This window comes from Ahaetulla prasina, chromosome 4 (genome assembly GCF_028640845.1).
Source record: "Ahaetulla prasina isolate Xishuangbanna chromosome 4, ASM2864084v1, whole genome shotgun sequence".
Classification (NCBI taxonomy): Eukaryota; Metazoa; Chordata; class Lepidosauria; order Squamata; family Colubridae; genus Ahaetulla; species Ahaetulla prasina.
The window spans coordinates 2,247,079-2,267,582 of record NC_080542.1 but is presented as its reverse complement, the minus strand read 5'-3'; the positions used below and the strand labels follow the sequence as shown (position 1 = coordinate 2,267,582).

The 20,504-nt window shown below is 54.0% G+C and overlaps 2 protein-coding genes and 2 non-coding genes across 4 annotated transcripts in view; 2 read left to right on the top strand and 2 right to left on the bottom strand.

Annotated features, from left to right (window-relative positions):
- TNFSF12 (TNF superfamily member 12) overlaps positions 1-6,995 on the bottom strand; it is a 53,989-nt gene extending 46,994 nt beyond the window's left edge. Inside the window, exon 1 of the mRNA XM_058180366.1 lies at positions 6,885-6,995. Within this exon, the coding sequence (XP_058036349.1) occupies positions 6,885-6,983 (99 nt within the window). The 5' untranslated portion in view covers positions 6,984-6,995. The remainder of the gene's footprint in view (positions 1-6,884) is intronic.
- A 5,570-nt stretch (positions 6,996-12,565) lies between these two features.
- TRNAL-UAG (transfer RNA leucine (anticodon UAG)) lies at positions 12,566-12,647 on the top strand. Its single transcript has one exon. It is a non-coding gene; the product is annotated as a tRNA-Leu (tRNA).
- Positions 12,648-12,842: 195 nt separating this feature from the next.
- Positions 12,843-12,914, top strand: TRNAG-UCC (transfer RNA glycine (anticodon UCC)). The gene has a single exon. It is a non-coding gene; the product is annotated as a tRNA-Gly (tRNA).
- Positions 12,915-16,807: 3,893 nt separating this feature from the next.
- The window catches only part of POLR2A (RNA polymerase II subunit A), a 43,788-nt gene continuing 40,091 nt past the window's right edge, over positions 16,808-20,504 (bottom strand). Inside the window, exons 26-29 of the mRNA XM_058180813.1 lie at positions 20,286-20,472; positions 19,182-19,295; positions 18,381-18,530; positions 16,808-18,288 (exon numbers count right to left, since the gene is read on the bottom strand). Coding sequence (XP_058036796.1) covers positions 17,153-18,288; positions 18,381-18,530; positions 19,182-19,295; positions 20,286-20,472 — 1,587 coding nt within the window. The 3' untranslated portion in view covers positions 16,808-17,152. The remainder of the gene's footprint in view (positions 18,289-18,380; positions 18,531-19,181; positions 19,296-20,285; positions 20,473-20,504) is intronic.

The following is a 20,504-nucleotide window of genomic DNA, read 5'->3' as shown; positions in this document are numbered from 1 at the left end:
ACCCGTCCAATCCATACATACAGCAGACAGACACCCACTATGAAGATGTAGCACGACCACAAACACGAAGCCAAACAACAGCAATGCAGCTCACCAGCTCAAATCTCCCTGCAACACAGACTAATCTGAGCACAACCAAGCCCCCACCCAAACAGGACACACCCCCAGCCAATCAGAGCACAAGAAAACCCCCATCCAATCAGAGCAGAGCCAAGCTCCCACCCAATCAGTTCAAACCCCCACTAGCAGTTAAAAAGGAAGAAACAGCTGCAATCACACATTGCTCCCAGAAGCACGAAGCTGAAGCCTGAAGATGACGAGTGAGACTTCGTCGAAACGTCGCCAAGACACTTCTAATTTTACGTGGGAGAAAACCCGAACAACCAAAGACCTACATAAATACATACATACATACATACATACATACATATATATTTGTAGACTAATATTTTTCACGTTTTGCCACTTTAAGACTTGTGGGACTTCAATTCCCAGAATTCCTCAGCCAGCCATTTCCTAAAATCAAGATATATTACATTGGCCGCATTCCCGCCGTCTATCAAAAAAATTATCCAATCAAAAACGTGATAAAAATAGTCCAGCCCCATTTCTTCATGCTGGCTGGGGAATTCTGGGAGTTGAAGTCCACAGGTCTTAAAGCTGCCAACCTTGAAAATTGGATGAAAATTCAGATTTTGACCGCATTTGGATCCTAGACGAATTTCATTTGATTCAGGCAGTCCTCGACTTACGACTACAATTGAGCCCAACATTTCCGTCGCTATGCGAGACGGTCATTAAATGCACTTTCGCCCAATTTTACGCCCTTTCTTGTCACTGTTGTTAAGTGAATCACTGCGGCCCTCTAGTTAGTAACCCAGGCGTTAAGTGAATCCCTGCGGTTGTTAAGTTGGCAACAAAGCCATTAAGTGAAATCTGGCTTCCCTGTTGACTTTGTTCATCCAAAAGTTGCAAAAGCGGACACTGCGACCGTCATAAATATGAGTCCATTTGATCCAGTGACCACGAGGTTGTTAAGTGTGAAAAATGGTCACTTTTTTCAGTACCATTGTAACTTCAAATGTTAACTAAACAAACTGTTGCAAATCAAAGACTAACTGTGTTTTAACCGGTTAGCCATCAATCAGGGCTTACGCCTGGAGAGGATGGGGGGTATAGTTTCTCCTGCTTGAGCAGATGGCTGGACTAGAAGACCTCCAAGGTCCCATTCTATTCTATTCTATTCTATTCTATTCCATTCTATTCCATTCCATTCCATTCCATTCCACATTTTCTATTCTATTCTATTCTATTCTATTCTATTCTATTCTATTCTATTCTATTCTATTCTATTTTATTTCTATTCTATAATTATTTCAAATTCTATTCTATTCTATTCCATTCCATTCCATTCCACATTTTCTATTCTATTCTATTCTATTCTATTCCATTCCATTCCATTCCATTCCATTCCACATTTTCTATTCTATTCTATTCTATTCTATTCTATTCTATTCTATTCTATTCTATTCTATTCTATTCTATTCTATTTCTATTCTATAATTATTTCAATTTCTATTCTATTCTATTCCATTCCATTCCATTCCACATTTTCTATTCTATTCTATTCTATTCTATTCTATTCTATTCTATTCTATTCTATTCTATTCTATTCCATTCCACATTTTCTATTCTATTCTATTCTATTCTATTCTATTCTATTCTATTCTATTCTTTTTATTCTATTCTCTATTTATTCTATTCTACTATATTCTCTGTTCTATTCTATTTTTCTGTTCTATTCTTTCTATTCTATTCTCTATTCTTTTATTTTTTTCTATTCTAATCTATTCTCTATTCTATTCTATTCTATTCTATTCTATTCTATTCTATTCTACTTTTTCTATTCTATTCTCTTATTTATTCTATTCTTTTTTTCTATTCTATTCTACTTTTTCTATTATATTCTCTATCTATTCTATTCCCTGTTCTATTCTATTTTTTCTATTATATTCTCTATCTATTCTATTCTTTCTATTCTATTCTTTCTATTTTATTCTCTATTATTCTATTTTATTCTATTCTACTTTTTCTATTCTATTCTCTTATTTATCCTATTCTATTTTTTTCTATTCTATTCTACTTTTTCTATTCTATTCTCTATCTATTCTATTCTCTATTTTTTCTATTCTATTCTCTATCTATTCTATTCTCTATTCTATTCTATTTTTTCTATTATATTCTCTATCTATTCTATTCTTTCTATTCTAGTCTATTTTATTCTCTATTATTCTATTTTATTCTATTCTACTTTTTCTATTCAATTCCATTCAATTCTATTCAATTCTATTCTATTTACATTCCATTCCATTCCATTCCATCGTATCGTATCTCTGGGAAAATTCATTTGAAATTTATTTAAAACTTATAAGACGGGTTGAAGGCTCCAGGCCCGAGCGGAAGTTGCTATGGCAACATAGCAAAACAGATGTCCCAATTCCCCAGCTGTTTTGTGCCTTGCACACACACACACACAAAAAATATTTTTGTTTTGAAGAAAAAAAGAAAAAAAAAGTCAAGTTGCTGATTGTTTTGCGCTCAGCTGGTGGCGAGGTTTTTAAAGTAAAAAAGAAAAAAGAAACATGTAGTTTGGAGGGACGCCAAACCCATCTAAGTTTAGCCCCAGCAGCGGAACAGAAAAAAAAAAAATATCACGAGTTTCTTTTCTTTTCTTTTATTTTTAATCCGCTGGCCTTTTCCGTCTGGCACATTCTCCAGATGTGGGGGCGAAGGGCTCCAAACATCTGGAAACACCTGTTTGGGGGCTTTTGCGTGGGTCGGGCTGGGCCTGAAATCGTACCCGAGAACGAGATAAACTCTTTCTGCACTTTCTGCACAAAGAGTTCAAACCAAACCAAACAAAAAAAATAAATCTTTTTCTGGAATCAAAAATACATATTTTTCTCTCTCCCCCCCCACCACCAACCCGCCTCTAAGCCTCTAAGTAGCAAGAGAAAAATAATAGAGGTTATGGGAGCAAGAATTGGAAGGAGAAAAAGTTCTCGCAAACGAGGCTTAGGCTACGGATTTTGACGTGGGAGAATAGAGAGGGTGGGACTCCCAAAGCCCTCTGCACGTGCTCCGTGGTTCTCTCTCTCTTCCAGTCTATTTATTTATTTATTTTTATTGATTGAGCGGTTTGTATCCTGCCTTTTATTTTTACAAACTAGCCAAGGAGTGGGGGGGGGGGAAACGTATCAAATAAGTGGTCCTCCTCCTACTAACGCAGAACAACAATCCTGTGAGGTGGGCTGGGGAGGGAGAGAGAGAAAGAGAGAGAGAGAGAGAGTTCATGGCTAAGCAACAACTAGAACTCCCTGTCTCCTGGCAGTTGGTTCAATATCACCCAGTTGCCTTTCCCACCTAAGATAGGATTAAAGTCACCCGGCTGACTTTCGTGCCTAAGGCAGGACTAGAACTCTCTGCCTCCTGGTGACTGGTTCAAAGTCACCCAACTGGCTTTCATACCTAAATAGGACTAGAACTCACAACCACCTGATGGTTGGCCCAAAGTCACCCAGCTGGCTTTCGTGCCTAAGGCAGGACTAGAACTCACCAGCTCCCAGTGATTTTGCCGAAGACACCCAGCCAGCTTTCAAATCTAAGGCAGAACTAGAACTCACGGTCTCCTGGCAATTGGCTCAAAGTCACCCAGCTGGCTTTCGTGCCTAAGGCAGAACTAGAATTCACGGTCTCCTGGCAATTGGCTCAAAGACACCCAGCTGATTTCATGCCTAAGGCAGAACTAGAACTCACGGGTTTCCTGAAGATTGGCCCAAAGTCACCCAGCTGGCTTTTGTGCCTAAGGCAGAACTAGAGCTCACTGTCTCCTGGCAATTGGCCCAAAGTCACCCAGCCGGCTTTCAGATCTAAGGCAGGACTAGAACTCACCGTCTCCTGGTTTCTAGCCTGGTGCCTTCACCACTAGACCGAATGGGCCCAAAACTGCAAAACCGCAACTATTAAAAACGCATTTCTTTTTGTCATGCCAACCCAGACTTAAGGGCAGCCTTAACCAACCGGTTCTGGGATCGAATAGCGTGGCGGCGGTAGCGGAGAGTCCTCCGGCCCCCTTCAGCTCCACAAAACAGCTGCCGGTCTCCCCCTTCCTCTCAGCTGGAGGAAGGGGAGGCGGCTGCAGGACCCTGGCCAGCCCAGGCAATTGTCCAGCCTCCCAAGGCCAGGCCAGGCCAGGCCAGGCCAGCTGCTGGGTGTGGGGTCCAAGGGTGGGGTGGGAATTATAGTGCAAAGGGGGAGGTGTGCCCCTCACCTCCGACCCCCACACCCAAAGCCTCCCACTTGGAGGTCTCAGGCGGACTCCCTGGGGGCACCACGGAGGCACTGCCCCCCCATCCCCAAAAAGGAGGAAGGGCTCTGACTTGTGGCTCAGCCCCCTCCCCTTTTAAAGCAGAAGGAAACTTCAAGACCTTCCGCATGGCTGGGGAGGGGGCTTTGCAAGATGAAGAGGTTGGTTAAGGCAAGGGAGTGTCTCCCCCCCACCCACGGAGCAAACCCCCTCCCCACCCCCTCCCCACCCCGGACTGCAGCTGTGGGCCAAACCCTTTTCCCACGGAGGGGGGCAGGCAAAAAGGAAGTGGGGAGGGGGGGGGAATTTTAGACACTTTGGAAAGTTCTTTGAGGAACTTCTCACCAGCCACACGTGCTGCGTGCGGGCGCCCGTGCACGCCACAGGTCGAGCCGCAATTGGGCAGGTGAGTAGGAGCAGCAGGGGTCCAGGTGATGCTGAGGGGCGGGGCCAAGGAGGTGCCTTCTCCCCTACCCGCTGCCAAGCCCCCTTGATCACTCCCCTCCCCCTCTCCACCTGAGTAGAATGGGCAGGGGGGGGGGTCTTGAGTTCTACTCCTCCCACCAGACCTCAGAAGCTGAGACACCCCCCCCTGCAGGTGAGGGGGATGAGAGTGGGGGTCCTGCTTCCCCCATCCACCCCACCCACCAGCGGACGGGGTGGGGGAGGGTGGGGGGGTCAAGGAGGGACATCCTCCCCAGTGGCTGAGCCCCTCCTTTTAAAGCAGAAGGAAACTTCAAGACCTTCCGCATGGCTGGGAGGAGAGAGAGAGAGAGAGTTCATGGCTAAGCAACAACTAGAACTCACGGTCTCCTGGCAATTGGCCCAAAGTCACCCAGCTGGCTTTCGTGCCTAAGGCAGAACTAGAACTCCCTGTCTCCTGGCAGTTGGTTCAATATCACCCAGTTGCCTTTCCCACCTAAGATAGGATTAAAGTCACCCGGCTGACTTTCGTGCCTAAGGCAGGACTAGAACTCACCAGCTCCCAGTGATTTTGCGAAGACACCCAGCCAGCTTTCAAATCTAAGGCAGAACTAGAACTCCCTGTCTCCTGGCAGTTGGTTCAATATCACCCAGTTGCCTTTCCCACCTAAGATAGGATTAAAGTCACCCGGCTGACTTTCGTGCCTAAGGCAGAACTAGAACTCCCTGTCTCCTGGCAATTGGCTCAAAGTCACCCAACTGGCTTTCATACCTAAATAGGACTAGAACTCTCTGCCTCCTGGTGACTGGTTCAAAGTCACCCAGCCGGCTTTCAGATCTAAGGCAGAACTAGAGCTCACTGTCTCCTGGCAGTTGGTTCAATATCACCCAGTTGCCTTTCCCACCTAAGATAGGATTAAAGTCACCCGGCTGACTTTCGTGCCTAAGGCAGAACTAGAACTCACCAGCTCCCAGTGATTTTGCGAAGACACCCAGCCAGCTTTCAAATCTAAGGCAGGACTAGAACTCTCTGCCTCCTGGTGACTGGTTCAAAGTCACCCAGCTGGCTTTCGTGCCTAAGGCAGAACTAGAACTCACAACCACCTGATGGTTGGCCCAAAGTCACCAGCTGGCTTTCGTGCCTAAGGCAGGACTAGAACTCACGGTCTCCTGGCAATTGGCTCAAAGACACCCAGCCAGCTTTCAAATCTAAGGCAGGACTAGAACTCACCGTCTCCTGGTTTCTAGCCTGGTGCCTTCACCACTAGACCGAATGGGCCCAAAACTGCAAAACCACAACTATTAAAACGCATTTCTTTTGTCATGCCAACCCAGACTTAAGGGCAGCCTTAACCAACCGGTTCTGGGATCGAATAGCGTGGCGGCGGTAGCGGAGAGTCCTCCGGCCCCTTCAGCTCCACAAAACAGCTGCCGGTCTCCCCTTCCTCTCAGCTGGAGGAAGGGAGGCGGCTGCAGGACCTAGCCAGCCCAGGCAATTGTCCAGCCTCCCAAGGCCAGGCCAGGCCAGGCCAGGCCAGGCCAGGCCAGGCCAGGCCAGGCCAGGCCAGGCCAGGCCAGGCCAGGCCAGGCCAGGCCAGGCCAGGCCAGGCCAGGCCAGGCCAGGCCAGGCCAGGCCAGGCCAGGCCAGGCCAGGCCAGGCCAGGCCAGGCCAGGCCAGGCCAGGCCAGGCCAGGCCAGGCCAGGCCAGGCCAGGCCAGGCCAGGCCAGGCCAGGCCAGGCCAGGCCAGGCCAGGCCAGGCCAGGCCAGGCCAGGCCAGGCCAGGCCAGGCCAGGCCAGGCCAGGCCAGGCCAGCTGCTGGGTGTGGGGTCCAAGGGTGGGGTGGGAATTATAGTGCAAAGGGGGAGGTGTGCCCCTCACCTCCGACCCCCACACCCAAAACCTCCCACTTGGAGGTCTCAGGCGGACTCCCTGGGGGCACCACGGAGGCACTGCCCCCCCATCCCCAAAAAGGAGGAAGGGCTCTGACTTGTGGCTCAGCCCCTCCCTTTTAAAGCAGAAGGAAACTTCAAGACCTTCCGCATGGCTGGGAGGAGAGAGAGAGAGACGGAGCCTCCCCGGACGGGAGCAGTCTACCTCGGCCCAAGTTTTCTTGGTTCTTTCCTGCCCGCCGGCCGGGCATTCGCTCGGATGTCCGAAGGCTTCCCGGCAGGGGGGAACTCCAAACCCCATCATCCACCAGCCCGCATCAGCTTGGGCGGGGGAGAGCCAGCTAGCGGTAGAGCCTCCCCGGACAGGGGCAGTCTACCTTGGCCCAAGTTTTCTTGGTTCTTTCCTGCCCGCTGGCCGGCCATTCGCTTGGATGTTGGAAGGCTTCCCGGCAGGGGGAAACTCCAAACTCCATCATCCACCAGCCCGCATTAGCTTGGGGAAAGTGTGGGGCGGGGGAGAGCCAGCTAGCGGCAGAGCCTCCCCGGACAGGGGCAGTCTACCTCGGCCAACGTTTTCTTGCTCGTTTCCTGCCACTGGCCGGGCATTCGCTTGGGAACGGCCGATGTGCGAAGGCTTCCCGGCAGGGTGGAACTCCAAACCCCATCATCCACCAGCCCGCATCAGCTTGGGCGGGGGAGAGCCAGCTAGCGGTAGAGCCTCCCCGGACAGGGGCAGTCTACCTTGGCCCAAGTTTTCTTGGTTCTTTCCTGCCCGCTGGCCGGGCATTCGCTCGGATGTCGGAAGGCTTCCCGGCAGAGGGGAACTCCAAACTCCATCATCCACCAGCCCGCATCAGCTTGGGGAATGTGTGGGACCGGGGAGAGCCAGTCAGCAGCAGGGATTCCCGTCCGAGAAAGATAGCACGCCGCAGAGCCTCCCCGGACAGGAGCAGTCTACCTTGGCCAGGCCCCTGGGGTCGCTTCCTGCCGCCTCCCCGCTAGCTTGCCCACTTCTCGAACTCTACGCCCCATCATCCCCAGCCCACATCAGCTTGGGGAAACTATGGGACGAGGGAGAGCCAGCCAGCCAGCCAGCCAGCCAGCCAGCAGAGCCTCCCGGGACAGGAGCAGGCTACCTCGGCAGTCTACCTTCCAGCCAGTCTGGCGCTGCCCCCGGAGAGGCTTCCCGGTGGGGTGGGACTACACACCCCATCATCCGCAGCCCGCCTCAAAGTTCCAGCTTGGGGAAAACCGTGGGGGCGGGGGGCGGGCCGGGGGAGAGCCAGCCCGAAGGCAGCCTCAGCCAGGGATTCCCGGCCGCGAGAGGAAGCCCTTCGCGTAGAGCCTCCCCGGATAAGCGCAGTCTATCCTGCAGTCTTATCTACGTGCCAGTTGATGCTCTGCGTCCCGGAGCCGCTTCTTGCCCCCTCCTGCCGGCCGGGCACCCGCTGGGCGCGGCCCATATCCGGAGAAAGGCTTCCCGCTGGGGTCGGACTCCAGCTCCCATCATCCCCGGCCATCTATCAAGGTTCCAGCTCCGGGAAACTGCGAGGCGGGGGAGAGCCAAGCCAAGCCGAGCCGAGCGCAGCCAGCGCCTGAGACTCCGGCCGGCGAGAGAATAGCCTCCGCAGAGCCTCCCTGGATAAGCACAGTCTACCTTCTCCCTGCCCTGCCTGTCCCCGGGGCGCTTAACCCTTTGGCCGGCCACAAAGAGAACTGGGAGAACTGGGAGAACTGGGCTTTGGCCACATTTCCCTGCCGGCTTCCTGGAGGGGTGGGTGGGTGGGACTCCAAGCCCCATCATCCCCAGCAGCCACCCAGGTTGCCGCTCGGGGGAAAAGAACGCTGGGCTGAGATCCGGGGTTTCCAGGCACCGCCCCCCCCTCCCTCGGAGAGCAGCTGTATCCACTTTTTTCCCGGCCGGCTTCTCGGTGGGACTCCAGCTCCCATCATTCCCGGCCCGTAGGATTGGCTGAGCTGTAGGCGTCAAGGCTCCGGCCCTGGGCAGAGATTCCCGGGGTTGGGAAGGGGCTGGTGTGTGGGGGGGGTGTCTCCAAAGAGTCTGTTCCCCCCTTTTGCTTGGCTGCTTCCCGGATGGGTGGGACTCCAAGCCCCATCGTTCCCAGCCGGCATGCAGGCTGCACTCCGGGAAAGCTGAGCTGGACGGAGATCTGTGCATTGGGGGATCCAGCTGAGGAGGAGGGTCCTCGCCCCCTCCCCACGTGCAATCGGCCGCCTCTCCCCCTCCTCATTTGCTATCACCCCTCGCCCCTCCCACTTGCAATCGCCCCCTCGCCCCTCCCACTTGCAATCGCCCCCTCGCCCCTCCCACTTGCAATGCTCCTCGCCCCTCCCATTTGCAATCACCCCTCGCCCCTCCCTTTGCAACCACCCCTTCGCCCCTTCCCCATTTGCAATCCCCTCGCCCCTCCCTTTGCAATCACCCCCTCGCCCCTCCACTTGCAATCACCCCTTCGCCCCTCCCCACTTACAATGCTCCTCGCCCCTCCCATTTGCAATCACCCCTCGCCCCTCCCCACTTGCAATCACCCCTTCGCCCCTCCCACTTACAATGCTCCTCTGCCCCTCCCATTTGCAATCACCCCTCCCCCTCCCCACTTGCAATCACCCCTTCGCCCCTCCCCACTTACAATGCTCCTCCTCGCCCCTCCCATTTGCAATCACCCCTCGCCCCTCCCCACTTGCAATCACCCCTCCCCCTCCCCACTTACAATGCTCCTCCTGCCCCTCCCATTTGCAATCACCCCTCGCCCCTCCCACTTGCAATCACCCCTTCGCCCCTCCCCACTTACAATGCTCCTCTCGCCCCTCCCTTTGCAATCACCCCTCGCCCCTCCCTTGCAATCACCCCTTCGCCCCTCCCCACTTACAATGCTCCTCCTCGCCCCTCCTTTGCAATCCCCTCGCCCCTCCCTTGCAATCGCCCCTTCGCCCCTCCCATTTGCAATCCCCTCGCCCCTCCCTTTGCAATCACCCCTCGCCCCTCCCACTTGCAATCACCCCTTCGCCCCTCCCACTTACAATGCTCCTCTCGCCCCTCCCTTTGCAATCACCCCTCGCCCCTCCCCACTTGCAATCACCCCTTCGCCCCTCCCACTTACAATGCTCCTCTCGCCCCTCCCATTTGCAATCACCCCTCGCCCCTCCCATTTGCAATCACCCCTTGCCCCTCCCCACTTACAATGCTCCTCTCGCCCCTCCCATTTGCAATCACCCCTCGCCCCTCCCCACTTGCAATCACCCCTCGCCCCTCCCCACTTACAATGCTCCTCTCGCCCCTCCCATTTGCAATCACCCCCTCGCCCCTCCCACTTGCAATCACCCCTTCGCCCCTCCCCACTTACAATGCTCCTCTCGCCCCTCCCTTTGCAATCACCCCTCGCCCCTCCCACTTGCAATCACCCCTTCGCCCCTCCCACTTACAATGCTCCTCTCGCCCCTCCCTTTGCAATCACCCCCTCGCCCCTCCCACTTGCAATCACCCCTTCGCCCCTCCCACTTACAATGCTCCTCTCGCCCCTCCCTTTGCAATCACCCCTCGCCCCTCCCCACTTGCAATCACCCCTTCGCCCCTCCCACTTACAATGCTCCTCTCGCCCCTCCCATTTGCAATCACCCCTCGCCCCTCCCCACTTGCAATCACCCCTTCGCCCCTCCCCACTTACAATGCTCCTCGCCCCTCCCTTTGCAATCACCCCTCCCCCTCCCCACTTGCAATCACCCCTTCGCCCCTCCCCACTTACAATGCTCCTCTCGCCCCTCCCTTGCAATCACCCCCTCGCCCCTCCCATTTGCAATCACCCCTTCGCCCCTCCCCACTTGCAATCACCCCTTCGCCCCTCCCACTTACAATGCTCCTCTCGCCCCTCCCATTTGCAATCACCCCTCGCCCCTCCCTTGCAATCACCCCTTCGCCCCTCCCACTTACAATGCTCCTCCTCGCCCCTCCCATTTGCAATCACCCCTCGCCCCTCCCCACTTGCAATCACCCCTTCGCCCCTCCCCACTTACAATGCTCCTCTCGCCCCTCCCATTTGCAATCACCCCTCGCCCCTCCCACTTGCAATCACCCCTTCGCCCCTCCCACTTACAATGCTCCTCTCGCCCCTCCCATTTGCAATCACCCCTCGCCCCTCCCACTTGCAATCACCCCTTCGCCCCTCCCCACTTACAATGCTCCTCTCGCCCCTCCCTTGCAATCACCCCTCGCCCCTCCCCACTTGCAATCACCCCTTCGCCCCTCCCCACTTGCAATGCTCCTCTCGCCCCTCCCTTGCAATCACCCCTCGCCCCTCCCACTTGCAATCACCCCTTCGCCCCTCCCACTTACAATGCTCCTCTCGCCCCTCCCTTTGCAATCACCCCCTGCCCCTCCCATTTGCAATCCCCTCGCCCCTCCTTTGCAATCACCCCTCGCCCCTCCCACTTGCAATCACCCCTTCGCCCCTCCCCACTTACAATGCTCCTCCGCCCCTCCCATTTGCAATCACCCCTCGCCCCTCCCCACTTGCAATCACCCCTTCGCCCCTCCCACTTACAATGCTCCTCCTGCCCCTCCCATTTGCAATCACCCCTCGCCCCTCCCCACTTGCAATCACCCCTTCGCCCCTCCCCACTTACAATGCTCCTCCTGCCCCTCCCCATTTGCAATCACCCCCTCGCCCCTCCCCACTTGCAATCACCCCTTCGCCCCTCCCCACTTACAATGCTCCTCCTCGCCCCTCCCCATTTGCAATCACCCCTCGCCCCTCCCCACTTGCAATCACCCCTTCGCCCCTCCCCACTTACAATGCTCCTCTCGCCCCTCCCTTTTGCAATCACCCCTCGCCCCTCCCCACTTGCAATCACCCCTTCGCCCCTCCCCACTTACAATGCTCCTCTCGCCCCTCCCTTTTGCAATCACCCCTCGCCCCTCCCCACTTGCAATCACCCCTTCGCCCCTCCCCACTTACAATGCTCCTCTCGCCCCTCCCTTTTGCAATCACCCCTCGCCCCTCCCCACTTGCAATCACCCCTTCGCCCCTCCCCACTTACAATGCTCCTCTCGCCCCTCCCCATTTGCAATCACCCCTCGCCCCTCCCCACTTGCAATCACCCCTTCGCCCCTCCCCACTTACAATGCTCCTCTGCCCCTCCCTTTTGCAATCACCCCTCGCCCCTCCCCACTTGCAATCACCCCTTCGCCCCTCCCCACTTACAATGCTCCTCTCGCCCCTCCCTTTTGCAATCACCCCTCGCCCCTCCCCATTTGCAATCACCCCTCGCCCCCCTTGCAATCACCCCTCGCCCCTCCCCACTTGCAATCGCCCCTCCCCCTCCCCACTTGCAATCATCCTCGCCCCTCCCTTTTGCAATCGTCCTCTTCCCACTTGCACTCACCCCTTCGCCCCTCCCCATTTGCAATCCCCTCGCCCCTCCCTTGCAATCGCCCCTCCCCACTTGCAATCGCCCGCCTCCCCTCCCCACTTGCAATCACCCCCTCGCCCCTCCCTTTTGCAATCACCCCTCGCCCCTCCTCACTTGCAATCACCCCTCTCCCTCCCCACTTGCAATCGCCCCCTCGCCCCTCCCCACTTGCAATCACTCCCCTCGCCCCTCACTTGCACTCACCCTGTTCGCCCCTCCCCATTTGCAATACCATACTTAGAAGGCCAACTGACCCCCTAATTGGGGGCTGAGCCCCTGTCGAATCCCCCTCCGCCGCACGTCTGGAGAGAGAGACCCAGGCCCATTGGGGGGGGCCGCCAGAAATCCCCCCGCCTCCTTTCCCCCCTCGCCTGTGCCTCCCTTTCTCTTCCCCCCCCCCCCGCCGCTTCTCCAGCCTTAAAAATGTCTGTGCCTCGCTTCCCGCTGGCCCCCATCGGAGGTAGCGTGGCCGAGCGGTCTAAGGCGCTGGATTTAGGCTCCAGTCCCTCCGGGGGCGTGGGTTCGAATCCCACCGCTGCCAGATGGTTTTCTTGCCGGAGGCTTTTATTAAACCGGACGAAGGTTTTCCGGACACGGGAAGGGGAAGGAGCGTGTCGGTCTCCACGGGTGAACACGGTTCCAACACTCCCCTCCCGTGTTTTTTTATTATTTACACGAACCCAAGCGTGGAAAATCACCCTAATGTAGAGCTTTTCGCGCTACACTTTCGCAACAGGCGTTGGTGGTATAGTGGTGAGCATAGCTGCCTTCCAAGCAGTTGACCCGGGTTCGATTCCCGGCCAACGCAGGTTTCTTTTCCTTCCCTCCCCCACCCTTTTTGCAATTAATTTTTCTTTGCAGAAAGTAAATACATATTTCTGTGCAAGAGGCGTTTTTAACCCCCCCCCGCCCCAACTCATAAATTTTTTTTTCCCCCAGGGCAGCGCGAGAGACGCCCCCTGCCGGCCTGTGGAATCCAAGTGGAGAAAAAAAAACATGTTTTCGTTCCCAAGCCAGGAAAAGGGAAATGCAAACGCCCAAGAAATGGAAATAATTCGAATTATTTCTTGGCTTCTAGAGCCAGCTATTGAAGGGTGTGCAAATCAGGTGGAGAAAAGTCTTTGGGAGAGGGATTTTCAGTTTTGTGGGACTGGTCTACCTGGCAGGGGTGTCGTGCCGCGGGATTTGCTGCAGCGGGGGATGGGGGGATGGGAAGGGAAGGACCCCATTGGAAAGGTGTAAAATAATAATAATATTAATCATCATCTTCTTTTAAAGACTCCATAATCCCTTGCGGGGTGGCGTTTGGGCAAATGAATGGAGCTGGCCGGATGCCTTTCTTGTCACCAGTGCTGAGTTTTATTCAGCAGATATATTCTCATCAGAGAGAGAAATATCTGCCTCTACCTACCTCACATGAATCATTTTAACGACCGTTCAAAATTACGGCACTGTTACGGTGACTGATGACCCTCTTTCACACTTAGCGACGGTTGCGGCATCCCCATGAGTCACGCGATCACAATTCGGGCACTTCATCGTTATGACGGTCGCAGGGTCAGGCGATCCCCCCCCTCCTGCGACCTTCTGACGGGCAAAGTCAGCGAGGAAGCCAAGATCCGCTGGACAACCTCGTCGCTAACTGAAACAAAACTGCGGTGGCTGGCTTAACCGCCACTGTGGCAAGAGAGGTCGTAAAACGAGGCAGGAGTGAACAAGTTCACTTCACAGAGGTCTCGCTTAGTAACAGAAAAGCTGGGCTCCATTGTGGTTGTACGTCGAGGACTACCCGTAGCTTGGAGGGAGGGGTCAACTGCTCCTGCCTCTGGAGCAGGGGTCTCCAACCTTGGTCCCTTTAAGACTTGTGGACTTCAACTCCCAGAATCCCCCAGGTGAGAATGCTGGGGAAGGGGCGGGACTTCCTTTTTTCTTTGTCTATTGGGTTCCTTAAAACACAGGAAGTCCTTAAACTTACCACTATTCACTCAGGGACGGTTCAAAGTTACAATTGACACTGAAAAAATGCGACTTAGGCTAGGTCCTCGCACTTATGACCGTCAGAGCTTTTCCTGAACTTTGCGATTTGGGTGTTTTAGCAACACGTCCCGGGATTGCAGGGTTGCTATTTGCAACCCAGCCCGTTTCTCAAGGAGCGAAGTCAATAAGAGAAGGTGGCGGGTCGTGGATGCATGATGCCCCGCTTAATGACCGTGGCGAGAAAAGGTTGTAAAATCAGGTCACTTGATGACCGCTCTGCTTAACAAAAGAATTTTCCGGTGTTCGAGGCAGCCTGATCTGCACCCGTGGCAGTCGGATGATTTAATGAGCCTTGGCGGGCTTGCGGCCTCAATTTTACAACTCGGGGAATGACCCCAGGAAGTGAAACTGACCACAAAGGATGCAAAAATGATGAAAACTGAAGAGGAAGGGAAATGAAAATGAGTGATGTTGGCAACTGTTATGACGAATTGTGTTGTGGTCCGCCAGCAGCCTGCGGAGCTGGCAACGGAGTCGGAGAGCGACGAGGCTGAGGAAGAACAGGGGCCAGTCCTGGAGGCTGGGGAAGGCCCGGATGAGGGCTCTGCATCGGAGGCAGAGGTGGGACCAGGACCATCGGGGAGTGATGTGCGGACTCCGGAGCCTCCAGAAACTGATAGTAGTGAGGCAGAGGAACGGGAGGAGCCTGTTCCTAGTGCACGCATGAGAAGAGCTGCCAGAAGGCAAGAGCAGCTCAAGCAGAGAGGACAACTCAGGAGTAAGGCCAGGAGATGATTGGCTCCTCCCATAAGGCTTAAAAGAGCAGCAACGGCGTTTGGGCTCTTTTGTCGGAAAACAATGTTGATAGCCTTACTCCTTGTCTTGCCGCATTTCTTTCTTGGCGGCGTCTTCTGCTTTTGAACTTTTGCCAAGAAAAGCCTTTGGCAGTTGGCCTAATTAGACCAAGGTTGGTAATAAGACTGAGGAATTGTGTTATGAAGAATTTGCTTTTAGTTTGGACAATGAATTAATTCTCAGCTGTTCTAATAAAGTCTGTTTGTTTTTGAACTTGATTGCGCCTACTTCTACCTACTTGGGCCTGGGTCACAACAGTGGGGAACAATGGGCCTTTTATGACTCGTGGACTTCAACTCCCAGAATTCCTGAGCCAACATGGGGAATGATGGCCCCTTTATGACTCATGGACTTCAACTCCCAGAATTCCACGTTTTCACAAACTTCCTGACTTATAACGGGGAGGGGACAGTGCGCCCCTTGGGACAAAACAATCTATAACGCAAGGGCCACCCCGAAGACTTCTTGTGAAACCAAACCCGCCCCCCCAAGTCTTGCAATCCTGAGGTCCCCAGTTCTGATCATACTGGAGCCAGCCCATTTACAGTCGTAAAACAGGTCAATTGTGTCACCAATCTGATCCCCCCCCCCCATTTTTGAGGTGGTTGTTAAGCGAACGCCATGGTCATTGAGCGAGCCAATAGTTCGTTAGAATAGAATAGAATAGAATATTTTTATTTATAGACCGCCCTTCTCCCGAAGGACTCAGGGCGGTGTATACAGCCAAGGATAAAATACAGAAAGAAAACAACAATACAAAACTAAAAACAACCCTTAAAAAACCTATTTAATATGGCTACTTATAGATAAAATATTACCCACTAAAATTTTACAAAAAATTATAAAACCCATAAAATCAATTTGATAATAAAAATGTACGGGTGCAGTATTGCTGAAAAATGGAAGCGACAGTTACTTTTAGACAAAATTGTTGTAACACGTGATCACATGACCGCAAGATGCCGCAAGCAGTAAATGCGACCCTTGTCCAATGCCTGAAGGTGCGGGTGTGTGTGTGTGTGTGTGTGTGTATGTGTATCACATGACCACATATCCTCCAAACCGTTGGAAGTTCGGATCTGGGTTAAGTCTCCTTTTTTGAAGTTGGCCAGTAAGCGAGCGGTCAAGTCGAGGGCCGCCTGTTTTTTGAAAGAGAAACACTTCGGAACGGACACTCACGAAGTCAACGGTCAGTAGAAAAGTTTTTATTTTATTTTTATTTTTTTAATATTTTTTTTTGTCCAGAAAGTTTACCAATTTTGCAGAGGAACAAAACAGAAACAAAAAAGCAAGAATCTCAAACGCTCAATGAAAGAATGTCACTTTGATAGCCTTGTTTCGCTTCCTTCCTCCCTCTGTTGCTGGGGGGTGGGTGGGTTGATTACCGTCCCGCTGCCGCATCAAAGCTTCTCAGCTCCCCCCCCCTCGACACCCACCCCCCCAGATCCCCCCCACTAGCGGGAAAGAAGCAGAAAGAACCAGGAAAAAAATCTGGATTTTTTTTTTAAAAAAAACATGCTATGCAGGACTCAAAAGAAAACTCAGCCGAAACGAGGCGTACACCCCCCCCACCCCCCAAAAAAAGGTTCGAGTTAAAAACAAGGTCAGTGGGGAGAGGTTTGGGGTGCTCAGACGCCCCTCCTCCTCCCCACGAGTGGAACTGAAGACACAACGCAGCAAAGTCGAGGAACCTTCTAGTTTTTCAACATAAATAAATCCCAACCAGATACAACAGAGAACCTATTACGGAGGTCCAAGCTGGGCCCAGGGGAAAAAAGGGAGGGGGGGGGTTCAGCAGGAATCGGGGTAACAAGTCCCTCCCCCCCAAAAACAGGTACAGGTTTTGCGGGTTTATTAGGAAATCTACGCAATCGTTTTAAAAGGTTGGCTGGTGTTTTTTTTTCTTTTTCTTTCTGAGAAAACTGTTCTTTTCTTTCTAAGAAACGGGCAGAAAAGAACAGTCGGAAGGAAGAATCGAGGCCTTCTCCAAAGCAGGACCACCGAGAGGGGGTGCTGAATTAAAACACACCCCACCCCAATGGCCACCTCTATAAAAATCTTGAGCTTTCCTTTGGCAACTGGGCAGGTCAGCCGGCCGCCCCAGGACTCTCGAGTGTTCTTCCCCGCCGGCCCAAAACGTCCAGACTTCCCAACAAATCGTTGTCACCCCTGCTGTCGCGCCTCAAACTCCTCTCCGGCCGGACAGGAGCCCCTTCAGTTCTCTTCGTCGCTGTCATCTGGACTGATGGCCGGGCTGGTGAGGCTGTAGGTCGGCGACGTGGGGCTGTAGCCAGGGGAGGTTGGGGAGTAGGTGGAGCCTTTGGGGGAGGTGGGCGAATAGGTGGGCGAGGTCGGGCTGTACTTGGGGGAGGTGGGCGAGTAAGTGGGCGACGTCGGGCTGTACTTGGGCGACGTCGGGGTGTAGACGGGCGACGTCGGCGAGTAGGTGGGGCTGGTCGGGCTGTATTTCGGCGTAGTCGGGCTGTAGGTGGGCGAAGTCGGGCTGTACTTGGGGCTGGTCGGGCTGTACTTGGGGCTGGTCGGGGTGTATTCCGGAGAGCTGGGGCTGTAGGACGGGCTGGTCGGGGTGTACTTGGGGCTGGTCGGGCTGTAGCTGGGCGAGCTGGGGCTGTAGCTAGGCGACGAGGGGGTGTAAGTGGGAGACTGTGGGGTGTAGCGGGGGCTGGAGGGGGAGTAGCTGGGCGAGGTGGGACTGTAGGAAGGGCTGGTCGGGGAGTAACTGGGAGATGTTGGGCTGTAGTTTGGAGACGTCGGGGTGTAATTAGGAGAGGTCGGGCTGTAGCTGGGCGAAGTTGGGCTGTAGCTGGGAGAAGTTGGGGTGTAGTTTGGAGAGGTTGGGCTGTAATTGGGGCTGGTTGGGCTGTAGCTAGGGGAGGTCGGGCTGTAGCTGGGAGACGTTGGGCTGTAGCTGGGAGACGTCGGGCTGTAACTAGGACTGGTCGGGCTGTAGCTGGGAGACGTTGGGCTGTAGCTAGGACTGGTCGGGCTGTAGCTGGGCGACGTCGGGCTGTAGCTGGGTGACGTCGGGCTGTAGCTGGGGCTGGTTGGAGAATAACTAGGTGACGTCGGGCTGTAGCTGGGGCTGGTCGGGCTGTAACTGGGCGACGTCGGGCTGTAGCTGGGTGATGTCGGAGAGTAACTTGGCGAGGTGGGGCTGTAGCTGGGGCTGGTGGGACTATAATTCGGGCTAGTTGGAGAGTACGAAGGAGAGGTGGGGCTGTAGGAAGGGGAGGTGGGGCTGTAGCTGGGGCTTTGCGGGGTGTACACCCCGGGCGAGCGTGGCTCGTAGGCGGGAGAGGTTGGGGAGTAGCTGGGAGACATGGCGCCCCCTGGAAAAGCAGAAGGAAAGCGACGTTAAGCCAGGATTCCACATTTTGAGGATGGCATCGGGAAGGAGAGCGAGACTGGGGTAGCCACGTACCTGGAGACGGAATATAAGGGCTGGAAGGTCCCGGAGAGCCTGGGGAGCCTGGGGTGGGCGACCAGGCAGGGGAATACCCAGGGCTGTAACCGCTGGCATCGGAAGCCGCGCTGGGGGAGAAACTGGCGGCCCCGGGGGTCATTCCGCTCCCTGCAAAGAGGGAGGAAGAGATGCAGTTGAGAGAGGAAGCAGCCCCACCCACACATTTCCCTCTCATTTCTTTATTCCTTCCTTCCTACATCCCTCTTTCCTCTCTCCCTCCTCCCTTCCCTTCCTTCCTTCCTTCCTTTTCTTTCTTCCTTCCCCTTTAATGAAAACTCCCTGCATTCTTCTTCTCCCTTTGCCCTGAGCATCCTACAATGCTGATGTTGGCAGCTGGGAAGCCCCCGAGGGCCGACCCACCTAGGGCGGGGGCCGGGCAAGGGGTGGGGGCTGCATATTTGAAGCTCACTTCAGATGAAGTGCTGCTGTCGAACTCCCAACACCCACAATGGAATTCTCTGCTGAGCAAGCCAAGACCAAAAAAAAAAAGGGGGGGGGGCGGGGGAACAACTCGGCGTGCCGAGTTCGCCGAACCCATTTGCATTACAAATTGACTGCGAGGCGTATTTCCGTAATCAAAAAGATGTCGGGATTTAGGATCAGTTTTCCCTGCCTGGGGATCCCATCGATGCTGCCCTTAATTGCTTTGACGGACAAAAAAAAAAAACATGAGCCCATCCTTACAAACCGCCATCGACATAAACCACTTTGGACTAAGCCAGGAAGGAGCACCTTCTCTGCTGGAGGCCCGATACTTACCCACACTGGGCGACCAGGCGCCGTAGGCTGGCGTGGCACCTTGGTTCCACGGGGTTGTGGCAGGGGACACCCCGCCCATGGGGCTGGGCGCAGAGCCGAAGAACATGCCCGTAGCTGTAAGGGAAGAAAGGAGGAGGAGGGTGAGCAGGACCAGCCTTCCCCGGGAAGATGCTCGAGCGGCGAATAGGTTGGACGCCAAAGAGGCATCTTGGCTGGGCCCAGATGTTTTGTCTTCCAGATGTGGGGTGTGACCTGACTCTTAATTATAACCTCTCTGGGGCTGGAGGATAACCCAGGGCCCCCCACCTGGGTCAAACCTGGTACTGGGGAACAGGTTACAGGTAGTCCTCAATTTACAGTAGTTCACAGAGTGACCTTTTGAAGTTACAACTGCACTGAAGTGCCCGTTTTTGAGTTACAACTGTTACAACTGTGTCCCTGGTCACGTGATCAAAATTCAGACACCTGGCAATTGACTCTCATTTATGACGGCCGCCGTGTCCCGGGAGTCACGTGATCCCTGTTTGCGACCTTCTGACAAGCAAAGTCAAGGGGAAAGCCGGATTCACTTAATCACCGTGTGGCTAATTTAACCGCTGCAGTGATTCACTTAACAACTGTGGCACGGGAGGTCGTAAAAGGGGGCAAAAGTGACTTGACTTAAACGTCTCATTTAACAATAGCAACCGTTGGGCTCAATTGTGGCCGTAGGTTCGAGGACTACCTCTGTACAGGTCAACCCCCGATTTGCAACCATTCGTTTAGTGGCCATTCGAAGTTCCACAGCTAGCTGCTGGAAAAAAGTGATTTTATGACCTGCTCTTGCACTTATGACCGGGGTGCCTGGCGACCCAGCATTTGTGGCCTCCCCAGCCGGCTTCCAACAAGCAACTCACTCAACAACCGCTTTACTTAGCAACGGAAATCCTAGTTGTAGATTGAGGACTACCTGAACAGCCAGGGAATTCTCGGGAGTTGGAAGTGGGAACTCAATTCTCCCATCCACCCCAATCCGAAGGATAGGATTCTTGCAATACAGGGGTGCCCCCCCAGCCCCTCCCCTCCTCTTTCCCGGACCCCCCAAGAGAGGCAACCAGGACTTACGGCCACCGACACCCAGCCCGGTGATGTTGGTGGGGATCTCCATGCCAAATTTGCATTTTTCAGCGTCCAAAAGCAGGTCGAAGCAACCGGTGCCCGCAGGGGCCAGCTGGCCCAGCATGATGTTTTCCGAGACCCCTTTCATGGGGTCGCTCTCGCCGTGGGCGGCCGCCTCCATCAAGACATCAACCTGGGGAAGGCAAGAAGAACCCCCCCGTGGGT